The sequence below is a fragment of the Delphinapterus leucas genome, chromosome 19 (assembly GCF_059928025.1).
Source record: "Delphinapterus leucas isolate spDelLeu-1000000601 "Yukka" chromosome 19, BTC_Dleu_Yukka2, whole genome shotgun sequence".
Classification (NCBI taxonomy): Eukaryota; Metazoa; Chordata; class Mammalia; order Artiodactyla; family Monodontidae; genus Delphinapterus; species Delphinapterus leucas.
The window spans coordinates 69,320,310-69,332,654 of NC_143147.1; the positions used below are offsets into that span (position 1 = coordinate 69,320,310).

General features: G+C 42.4%; 1 protein-coding gene across 17 annotated transcripts in view; it reads right to left on the reverse strand.

The window, feature by feature from the left end:
* Window positions 1-12,345, reverse strand: part of CEP112 (centrosomal protein 112) — a 413,480-nt gene that overhangs the window by 213,281 nt on the left and 187,854 nt on the right. For all 17 annotated transcript variants that reach the window (XR_016389081.1, XM_089901741.1, XM_022589836.3 and 14 more), the window contains one exon: window positions 10,546-10,653. Coding sequence is in view for 16 of the 17 variants with exons in the window: in XM_089901741.1 (XP_089757867.1) it covers window positions 10,546-10,653 (108 nt within the window). In the remaining variant the exon portion in view is untranslated. The remainder of the gene's footprint in view (window positions 1-10,545; window positions 10,654-12,345) is intronic.

The following is a 12,345-nucleotide window of genomic DNA, read 5'->3' on the forward strand; positions in this document are numbered from 1 at the left end:
CATCAGGCTACGTCTCTGAGCAATTTTCCATTTGCATTTGCAAAACAGCACATTTGAAATGTCAAAATAAGTTACCGAATTCTCTAGAGCTCCAGAAATCTAGGTCCAGTGAGGCAGAGTCTACCGTAAAGATAGCGCCGTTTCACTACACTGATTCTTTACTAAAAGATGTTCAAATCTTTTCTTTTTAAATTGCAGTTATATGATATAAAATGTGCTATTGGACGTTACATTTCATGACCGATAAAGACTCCAAGCCTTTGGAGTCAGAGGAAAAAAACATTTTAGCACAGAAAATACTACAATATGGTCTGACTTTCTGAACATGTTAATAGAAACAGGCACCAAAAGAAACAGTAAAAAGTCAGCAGTGTGTCAAGAACAGAAATAGAATTGTCACCTATGGAGAGCCTTGTGGCTCCAGGATTAGGCATTTGCTACGACGAAATGAGCCATCCACGAAGTCTGTCAATCAGCAATTCAGCTTAGCGCACAAATTCTCTTCATTTGGAAGTTTCATAGGAGTGTGCTAACCACTACGGGAGACCCAGCGAGGCTCTGCCGGCCCGTACTGCTTCTTCACTCCTTTTCCTCCAGGGTCAACCTGTACAGCCGGGGACAAACGCCTGCCGGAGCCCCAAGCTTGGGATGCGCTGAGCGCTGGAGGCTGGAGGCTGGAGGGCCCCAGCAAAGATCACGAAGGAGGAAGGCCCAGCAGAGATCAGCCCATCCGTGCTGCCCGGGCAGGAAGCAAGTCCTATTCTCGGCAGTTTTCTTTCCCAGGTAACACTTCAAAATACTTGCCCCCCACCTGTAGGTGGTGAGTGACAGTAACCACCTGCAGCGTTTACAACTTTCTGAACAATTCGCTACTGTTTTCGCTACTGTTTTCTGTGTCTGTACCTGGCGGACCTCAATTAAAACCCAGGAAGGGGCCAGAGAGCCGAATGTTTCAAGATTTTTCTTCGTGGTTTAATGATCGTTTACTCAAGCCAATGAAATTGAGATAACTAAGAATATACCCCCTTAGGCAGAGTTCAACACTTTTGAAAAACGCGTGTCTTAACTGTGTATTTTAATTTTACTTTATTTTACCTTATGTCTGTTTATCTGAAATACATTCAGTTCGTCTTAATCTAGTAGATCCCTGCTGTTGAATATGAAAAATAAAAACCATCAGAGTTTCCCAGTTAGTATAAAATTTAGAAGGACAAACAGACCAATCAGGTTATAAACTCCTCCAACATATGGACGAAGGCTGTATTGTCTTCCTACTGTCCTCACACTGCCTACAATGCAGCATAATTATTCAACATTTTGCGTGGAATGAGTGGCATTCGGGAGCAAAAATCAAAAACTAAAAGGTGAGCTGGCCCTCCGCAGATTCAACCAACCGAGGACCGAAGAAAAAATTCCAGGAGGTTCCAAGAAGCAAAACTTGAATTTGCAGCGTTTCAGCAGCTACTGACATAGTGCTTACACTGCATGAGGTATTATAAGTCATCTAGAGATGATGTAAAGCGTACAGCAGGATGTGCGTAGGTGACACGCAAAGACTACGCCATTTTATCTGAGGGGCTTGAGCATCCGTGGATGTGGGGACCGAGGGACTCCTGCTGTCAGAAGAGAGCGGCTTCATCTACCTTATCACCAAACTGACTTGCCACCTGCACAGTCTCTGCCCTCCTCTGACTTGAACGCCTGGCTGGCCCTGTGGCCCAGGGAATCCTTCCTTCTGTGCGCTGGACCGTCTGCTCTCGCCAAATTAAGCACGCCCCTCTCACAGTGACCCCGTCGCTCTCTGCCTCATGAGCATCATCCTCTCCACTGGATCATGCTCATCAACACGATGTTTTCGCTGCATCCTTCCCCTGACCCTCCATAACCCTCCAGAGGCCACCCCACTTCTCCGCTCCCCTTTCTTTCAAAGTCCCTCCACGGGCTGCTAACACCGTGTTCTCTCCCCGCCCACATCACTTGGGTTTTGTTCCCACGTTCTACTGAAAATGGACTTGTCAAGGTGGTAAAGACCTTCTTGCCAAACCCAGTGGTCAGCTGTCAGTCTCCATCTAACTTCCCGTCTCGGCGACACCTGAACAACAGGTTACTCACGTCCTCCTTCCTGAAACACTGGCTGCGCGCGGCGCACGGGAAGTCACACCTCCTTGGTTTTTCCTTCTACCCACCAGCTGCTCCCTCTCAGGCGTTTTTGCTATTTTTCCTCCATCTCGTCCCCATGTCTAGTTGTCACTGCGTCCCTGGGCTCAGTCCTGGCACTTCCTTTCTTTTCTCTCCTGCGTGTCAGTGTCTGTCACCACCATTCGCCTGGTGGCTCAGTGGGGAAGCTGGAGTCATATCTGAGTCCCCTCTTTTCTTCACACTCCATTTCCCTTTCATCCACAAGTCCTGCCTGCAGAGCAGAGCCCAAGGTTGACCCCCCCGCCCTGCACTGCCCCGCCCCGGTCACCTCTCATCAGCCTCTGACTATCAGACTCCAGCCGCCTCCCAACCATCCTCCCTGCGTCCTCTGCCACCTCCTGTACAATCGGCGCTCCACAAAGCCGCGAGAGGAAGCTTTCTAAACACAAACCAGAGCTTGCTCAAATGCTCCAGTGGCTTCCCGCCACTCGCAGAACAAAATCCAAGCTCCCACCACAGTCGACAGGGCTTGATAGGATCTGCCCCACCCCTGCGCACTCCATTCCAGCCACGTCCCTGCCCGTTCCCTGTGCCTGAAATCTCCTTTCCTCATCTCAGGTTCTGTAAGGTTTCCTCCTTCACTTCATTCAGGTTTTAATTCAAATATCACTTCTTTAAAGTCCTTCACTGATGACCTTCTCTAAAATAACGTCTTAGACGAAATGACACCTTCTATAAAATAGCCCTTCACTCACAGACACATTGTCCTGCTTGACCACGGCAGTGACCATGACCTTACGGAACAGTATATCCTAAGGCTGGGGGACCGTTGTCTCCTCCACCATAAGTACAGACTCTCCTGTGTTCACCCACATCCTAAGTGCCCAGAACAGTGTTTAGCACAAAGTAGTTGCTCAGTAAACATGAATTAAGTGATGAACGATTGCAAAGACGTGATTTGACCTTAGATTTTTAAGGTACCTGGAGAGTGGGATCATCGCGTAGCCATATCACTGTCTAGGAAACATTTTTTAAAATGAAGTATCCCTAAAACAAATCATCTATGCTTCATATTACAGTCACTGAAAAAAACTATGTTCATCTTTGCCCTTTTCATTCCCACTCTAGGTAAAGGTGCATTTGTTTGAACCTAGATGTGAAAAGATTCAAGCCGAGAAAAAGAAAAAAAGAAAAAGGAAGAAAAGGCCCTGCCTTAAGTACTTTTCACCAAGTATCACTGCACATTCTATGAACCCAGGCTCCCAAAACTTGGCCTGGACTACAGGCTCTGTAGCTTCATAGTCTGGATCTCTCATTCTGGGCCCTAAGACACCAGGAACCTGGCTCTGCCTGCTGCCTGTAAGACCCATCTGTGCCCTGTAGCACGGCTGCACGCCCTGGATCAGGCAGTTATGGAAAGAAAGAATTTGAAAGACTTAGTGCGTCATTGGATCGGGGATTGAATTTGTCTTGATCACCACCGAGGAGTCCAATGACTGTAGTTGAGGCTCAAAAACGATTACAAACTGAAAAAGGAAAGCCAAGCAAAAAAAGACTTTTAAAAAGAGTGTGATACGGTGAGCAAGAAGAATAAGGCAAAGCGAGGAACAGAGGTGAACCAGGTGCAGAAATGAATAAATCATGTGAAAATCCACTTTGAAGAAATTTTAGGGAGACTCACAGATTCGTGGTCATCAACCTCAACCTCATCCGGGACCTCAATACCAAAAAGAAATTTTACCAAGTTGTTCTAGTCTGATCAGTCACGCCATCACCAAAATAATTGCAAACAATCCCCACTTCCGTCGGCTCTCCTGTCCACGTGATTCCTTCAGTGTCAGCAAATGATCTTCCCTCTTGTTTCACAGAGAAAACCCTCAGGAATAAGAACGTCCTCGTTCTCCCGCTGCAGATCGACAGACTTCTGTGCCGTGTCCAGCCTTCCCCTTACAGCTGAGGCCTCGGCCTGTCCTCCCAGGCCAGCCGCCACGCGTGCGCCGGGAGCCAGTACCCTGTCTGTCTCCTCTCTCTTGCTTTCTGCTATGTCCTTTCCCAGTGAAGACTGAATGGTCTAATTTAAAAGAGGTCCATGTCTTCAGGCTATATTACCTAAAAAATCTAGATAACTAAAAACTAAAATACTTACAGAGAAAAAACTGGGAATTGCATGCTATCTGCTTTTTAAATATCTCAACTGCTCTTAAAATTTCCCAGGTGCTTACCTTGTATAATTTCTGACTTGCCTTTGCTAGTAAAATGTTTTGTTTCAAATAATGGCAATGTGTAAGGATTTGGCCCTTCAGTGTTTTTTTATCATCATCAACGATAAGTATTTATTCTTTCTGGAGAATTTGACCACTTGTTTATCTGTTGAACTACATTTCCCTTTAAAGGCTTTGTAGTGAAAAGAGAAGATATAAAATATAAGATTAAAGAATGATATGATGGGACTGCCAAAAAAAATCTCCCTAGTTCAGGAAATCCTAGCATGCCTGCTTTGTTGTTTGTTTCCCACTTGAATGAGGTTTGTGAAAAGACAATTAGAATTGTCTCTTTGTTCCAATGGGTTATACAGGAAAGAAACAGGAAGCCTTGAGGAAAGCTTGGCCTTTACAGGATATTGGTGTGAGTGTTTATCCCATGTGTTTGATGTTTTTCTCTCCACATCTGCACGCTTTATGCCTGCATTTTGGCTAAAATATTTTAAAATACCACTCTGCTTTTTTCACTGCATTACAGTTCCTGGCACGATGCTTTCTAAACGGGAGTGGCTCACAGATTGCGCTGAATAAGGAAATTGAGGCCCAGAGCGCACCAGTCATTCATTTCCCCTGGATGCGAGTTCCCTCATTATAAAATGTGAGGACTGGACCGGATAAGTGCTTCTAAAACTTTTCCACCAAAGCACCCCTCACAGCAGTGAGAATGAATAAGATCCCCCTGGGGGATCTGAGGGCATAGCCTGAAGCAGCCTCTGCAAACTGGAAGTTTCTTTGAAATGTCCTATTTTATCTTAAAAATTCATGAGAATTTTGCATTTTACAAAACAGGAAAAGTCTATGTTTGTTTTAATATGAATGTTACCTCAATAGTAAAACCACTTTGCTTTCCCACAAAGTCATCAAGTGAACCCAACACTCCAGGAAACAGGCATCAGGCCCCTGCACCCCAGCGCTCACGCGCTGCCCCAGGGGCCGCCTACCCCGGTTTGAGAAGCAAGGGCCTGTTGAACGGCATGTAAATCCCCTTCCAAGGTGAAACGCTATACCCGTAGCATTTAAGATTTGTAGATTCCTAAGCAAAGACAAGACAACAGAAAAGCTGTCACCCTCACACTTGAGTGGCAGGTAGAGAAGGCAGGTATGGACAGGTGTGTAAGTAAGTTAGAGACGCCTACGGCTGTCAAGAGGCACACGGGGCCAGGCGGGAGGCTGGGGGCGAATCAACGAAGGCACAGGTCACAGAACGCGGATCTGGGAGGGACATCCACCCGCAGCGTTCGGGCAGTCACCTCAACACGCTCAGGTGGGCAACTTACTTTGTTACGAGACGAACCACTGCACATCTGAATAATTCTTTAGGAAAGAACCACCTCGAAATAACCCAAAATGTTCCACACGCAGAGGCTCAATTTCTGCCCCCTGGAGCCCCCTGGGGGTCCGTCAGAGTGAGGTTAAGAGCATGGCTCACGTTCACGTCTGCTCTCATCACCTATTAACCGTGCGGCACCTCTGGCCAGTGACTTAACTGGAGGTGCTCAGTTTCTACAACTGGAGATGGAACAATGAACAATGGCACTGCCTCGCAAGATGACTGTGAGGACGGGAGGTGGCTGAAGTCACCTAAAGCAGGTGGAAACGGTACCCGGCTCAGCGTTATGACCTCCTGACTGGTGGCTATCACGACTGTTATTACACAAAGCAATCATAAAATCTCCTCTGTTCCAGACCTTGGAGTTAAAGATAGATATGCAACCCTCCTCAGTCTCGTCTTCTCTTGGCAAAACACCCTTATTCCTTGATATATTCCCTCTGACCTAGACCCAAACGTTCCCGTGTTCTGGAAACTCTGCTTTGAACATGTTTGAGTTTGTCAGCGCCCTACTTAAAATGTGGCGACCAGAACTGACTGACTCCTCATACGACCTGATGGGAAAACAATAGAAGGAGGCCGTACCTTTTACCCTCCAGGATCCATCGCCCCAGGGGGTTCTTCCTGTCTTGCTTGTCGCGGCCCCCCCAGCCTAGACAACCTAACGTCTCCCCCACCGCATACTTTCTGCGGATGATTTTCTGAACCAAAGCATGGAATTTTATATTCAATCCCAATAAACTTAATCTTCTTAATTTCACCTGTTTAAAGCTTCAGAAAACTGATTTTCATATCCCGCATGTTAACTACTCCTCTGAACTCCAAGGAAGCAGGAAACTAACCTCTTATATCATTACCCAGTGTGACACACAGAATCTCACTTAGGGTGTCAATCGTCATTCAGAGATGGCCCTTTGAACTCTCTCTTAACCCCATAAATGAACCAATGGCTAAACCATATTTCCTATTCGGCCTTCAAGAAGGACTTTGCCAGACGGCTCAGTGAAGTCCAAATCTATCACATCTACTCCTCTTTCCTTATCTACCAGCCTGGCCAGTCTGCCCAAAGAAGGGAATAAGCTCAGTTTAATCGGCTTCCCTTTCAGTGAGCTCGCTCGAGCTGGCTCATAGGGACCTGCTCCCACATGCCTATCTTTCCTCATGATAAGCGTTCACAACAAAAACCCCAACAGTCTGGAGTGGTCGGGGCAATGCTGTTCCAGTTAATAGAATTTTCTGCTTAAAAAAAAAAAAAGGTTTTAAAAAGTTTGTATATTATCACATCAAAAAATATTCTCCTAAAACCCAGTAGCTCATATTCCTGCTTTTATCTTCCCTTTACAAGTTACTGCCTGGGGTCTTCACTGTCAGCATGGACTCCAGTGAAGAGGCCCACAGACACAGGAAGGATGGGAGCAGGCGAAATCTGCACTGACCTCAGAGGTCTCTGTGTGGTTTTTCAAAAGTTCCTCTTATATACTTGTATAACATTTATATCATTTCTCTCTTTTTCATGAAAATGAGACACAGAAAAATTGATGCAATAGTGTATGGTTTCTATTAATAGTATGAATTCTTTAAAGAATTAATGTTTTCCTTATTAAGTATTTTTGATCAAGACTTAAAAGACAAAAATTTGGTACAGTTTTAAATCTATCACCCAGAGAAAAGCCTACGAAGCTTAACATTCCTTCAAACGAGTTTATATAAATTTACTTTTACACTAAAACAGCGACTGTCACGTTAAAAAGACACTATCACAATGTGGAAAGTAGAGCATGTGAGAAAAGAATCAAGAACCATGATTCCACCATCTGAAAAATAACTATTCCACCATCTGAAAAATAAATAACATCATTGTTTGAATAATTCTGTCCGATTTTCAAGGTTAAGGATAATTGGCCAGAAGAGGTAAACAAATTTTATGACTCTTGGTAGATACTGCCAAAGTCCTCTGGGCTGCATTAATTTATAACGCCACTAGCAATACGTGAAAGTACCAGTTTTACTAAACTTTGGCCAGCTTTAGATGGTACATCACTATTCTAATGTGCATTTTTCTTAATACCAAGGCTGAAGATGTTTCTACACGGTCATTTACTCAATTTATTTCATATACGTTTCTTTTCCTTTGCCAGGTCATTTCCTGGAGCATTAATGATTTTGCTAAAATTTATGCTAATTACTTTATATGCTAATTATTTTTATTGGTTATACATTTATTAATTTGACAAAGGGAATCACTCTGTCTACGATATTTGTGGCAAATATTATTTCTTTAACTTAAAATAATTTATATTTAGTCAAATGTTCATTTTCCTCAGTGGTTTTACTCGTTACATCCAACTTTAAAAAGTCAGAGCTGTGCCAAAATGATCACAGAATAAATGCAAATCAGACCCTGCAGTGACCTGGCCACACTTGGTTATAAACTTGTCACCCACATGGTTATCATCAAAATGAAAACAGAATTTTAAAGACACTCAGAGAACTTTCCAACCCCTTACACACACTCACCCTGCCGTACAATAGCTTCTGAGGAGCACAGGTGTCCTAGAAAGGGTTTAAAACTTGGTTTTCTTCTCTCCCCTGTTCCTTCATCAGTTTACATGGAGAAACCGACATGTTTCTTGTTTTTATTAGTGCGTCTATACAGTTTTTAATCCAGAAGTCGCCTCGGTTATACACTGTATCTTGTTAACAAGCCTCGTTAAATATTATTTATATTTGATGAACTATCCCCTCAGTTTCCCTCTGACCCCCACCTCTTCCTACTTGTGGGCTCCACTTCTTATGTAAGTTTCTATGCCTAGTTTCTAAAGCTAGTCTCCCAAGCAACCTCCACTCCAGTACTAAAGGTCCGGAAAACGTCTTCCACGACTATTTAGAGAAAGTGTATGTCAGTGGAAATACATGTTTTTAAGCTGGTGTATGTCAGAATGACTTTCACTGCCATCATCTATTAATCAGAAATTAGATACTTCATTCTCACACCATTGTTTAAAGAAGATTCTGAGAAAATAATTCTATTGCACTGGGTTTTGGAGTTAGAAAATCTGAAGTTACCCATATATTTCTGGTATTTCTGAAATAATCTGCTAGTGCTCTTTCTTCTCTGTCTTTTCTTATCTTTTAGGATTTTCATCTCTTATGTAATTTTATGTATATACAATTTTATGTGTAATTGCTTGAATTGATTTTGTATTGCATTAATCCAAATTTATTACCCACTTAAAATACTACAGATATAATATAAATGTTCTATATTTATTCTATTCTATTGTTTCTTTACATTCATAACTTTTATATTTTAACTATGCAAGTAATGCATGACATATGCTCTTTGTGAAATTTTAAGTAAAAACGTCTATTTAAAGCATACAGTGAAAGTGTCAATTTATCATAATCTAACCTATTATTTCATGCCCATTCTATAGACATGTGTAATCTTCTAGAATTTTAAAGCTAAACTAACATATCTAGCTATATGATACAGACACATATATTTTAATTTTACATAAATAGGATCATAATGTAACAATTGTTCTGTCATGTGCTTTATTTCCCCCTTAACACTGTGTCTTAGAAATCTGTGTCTGTTGGTTCCTACAAATTTATATCAATCTTTTCAAGGAGTACATAGCATTCCATAGTATAGGTTTACAATAATTTAATCATTGGCTTTATTTATTAACTTTCTTTCATTATTTCAAATAATCTTCCATGAGCATATATCATCTTGCACATGCGAAAATATTTCTATAGCAATTGCAGATGAAGGACCCACTTAATAAGGGATTAAAAATAAAATAATGAAAGAAAAAGTTATTCAGGTTTCTAGAACAAAAAGGTTCAAATACTGTCTAGGAAACAATTTTAACTGAGTGACTAAGCTAATCAACATTTTTCTAGACGTTAAGGAAACAAGGCAAGCAAATTAGACAAACAAGTAAAAGTTAATAGTTGCCTTGACTATTCCGAGAGTCTGCAGGGATATATTTTTAAAAAGATAAAAATAAAGCCTTTTTTTAATTAATAAACAAGAGGCAGGGTACTGAGCACAGAATTAAACTCCTTTTGCTGCCCCCGCGTCCTGGTCCCAGCCGGACCCTTCCCCTCGGTGCTCCGGCCAATCCAGCCCGAGTGTCATTCGCTCCCCGAACAGCCCCCGCCGCTGCCAGCGCAGCATCGTTGAACCTGCCATCCCTCCAGCCTGGCCCCCTCTTCCTCCAGAGCCTTCTCGCGGCCCCTCCCGTCGCCAGGACTCTCAGCACCAGGCCCCTGCCCACCTGTCGGTGCCGGTCAGGCCCTTCCGCCCGCCGCCTGGCAAAGTCTATGCACACTCCCTCTTTTCTTCTTCCCAACTCACTCTTTGAAATTATCTCATTTTTAACTGATGGACTGGCTGCCCACCAAAATCCAAGCTCTGTGAGGAAAGAATCCTGTCGGCCCTGCTCACCGCTCTGCCCGGGGTCGGTGACAGCACCTGGGCCACAGTAGGTGCCCCAAACTATTTCTTAAATAAATAAGTCAAACTTGTGCTCTGACAGGAGGAGAACTCAAGAACCACAATAAATGTTTCAATTAAACGTTTAGTTTAGTCAACTGTCAGAACAGACTTCAGCGGACAGTTAAAGTTCTCTGTTTCTAGATTCCAGTGAAACAACCATTATTTTAAACATTTCAAATATATTGGTAATAATGTTCTTGTAAGTATTTTCGTTGTGCAGAGGTTTTGTGACATAAAGAGATATTCAGAAGAGAGCGTATATGCACGTGAGAGAATCAAAGGCAGCCGTCAGAAGGAGGACCGACCTGCTGCTCGTATCTTTGCTTGACGTCCTCCAGCTGCCACAGAAACTCCTTCGACTGTTTCTCACGAAGAGACTTGGATCTAGTTAGATCAGCTTCCACTTTTCCCATCTATAAAATTTAAAAGTCAAATATTAAATTTTTAAATGACAAATTGTATTCCATATTTTTGTCACTTGTCCATCATTAAAATGACAGGTTTTCAACACCTCACCAATCATAATGCTGAATTTAAAGATGATAAAATAATGAAGGATATGTCCATTTATTTTGACAGGTTTTAATAGTTTTAAGTCAGGGAAACTATAATTGGTATACAATTGACTAAACTGTAAAGCTACAATGACACTGTGATGGAAATATAATTTTGAACATCCAAATACTTATTCAACAAGATTTTATTAAGGCCTTGTTATGTGCTGAACAGGAGAAAATATTTGCAAACCATCTCTCTGAAAAGTGACTTGCATCTAAAACATGTAAAGAACTCTTACAACCCAATAATAAACGGGCAATTAAACCTGATTTTATATTGGGCAAAGGAACTGGAAAGACATGTCTCCAAAGAAGATACACAAATGGCCACGAGCATATGAAAAGATGCTCAACATCACAGTCATCAGGCAATTTCAAATTAAAACAGCGACATACCACTCCACACCCACTAGGATGGCTATAATCAAGAATACAGATAATAACAAGTGTTGCTGAAGATGTGGAGAAATGAGAACCCTCGTACACTGCTGGGGGCAATGTAAAGTGAGGTAGCCACCTTGGAAGACAGTCTGACAGCTCCTCAAAAGATTAAACTTAGAGATGAACCACATGAACCCATATGAATTCCATACGATCCAGGAATTCCGCTCCGAGGTGAGAAATGAAAACATACATCCATACTAAAAAAACCTATATACAAATATTCATAGCAGCATTATTCATAATTGCCAAAAAGAGGAAACAACCCAAATGTCCATCAACTGATGAATAAACAAGATGTGGCCTATCCATACAATGAAATATTATTCAGCCATAAAAAGGGATGAAGTACTAATACGCGTTTCAACATGGATGAACCTTGAAAACAAAGTGAAAGAAGGCAGTCAGAAAAGACCATGTACTGTGTTATCCCATTTGTGTTAAATTTTCAGAAGAGTCAAATCCATAGAAACAGAAAGTAGACTAGGGATTGCCTAGGGTGAAAGGGGTTTGGGAGGGTATGGGGTTTCTTGTGGGGTGATGGAAACCGTCTAAAATTGTTCGTGATGATGGTTGCACGATTCTGTGAATATATTTTAAAAACACTGAATTGTACACTTACAACGAGTGAACTGTTGGTATGTGAATTATACCTCAATAAAGCTGTTACTTAAAAAAAAAAGTCAAAGTCAAAGAATGGACCACAGTCTATGATCCAATCCCAGTACCTCTCTCGGCTCATCTCTAGGGCCCCCATCACCACCATACGCCAGCCCACCAGCCTCCTCGCTAGGCCTAAAACGTGTCAGCAAAGCTCTCATCTTGGGGTCTAGAAGCCCCCCACCAACATTTATGTAGCTTGTTTTTCAAAGGCTTCAAGTTCTGCTTAAATGTTACCTTTGTACTGAGGCTTCCCTGACCACCCTATTTTAATTTGCAGCCCTCCCAGCTGCCCTTTCCTTGCTTTAATGATTTTTTTTAACCACAGGAGATAGCATCTTTAGGTATACTGTATAATTTACTTATTCATTAGGGTTGTTTGCAATGTCTGTCTCCCCCAGGGGGATGTAACTCCACGTTCACGCATGTATCCCAACCATTCAGCAC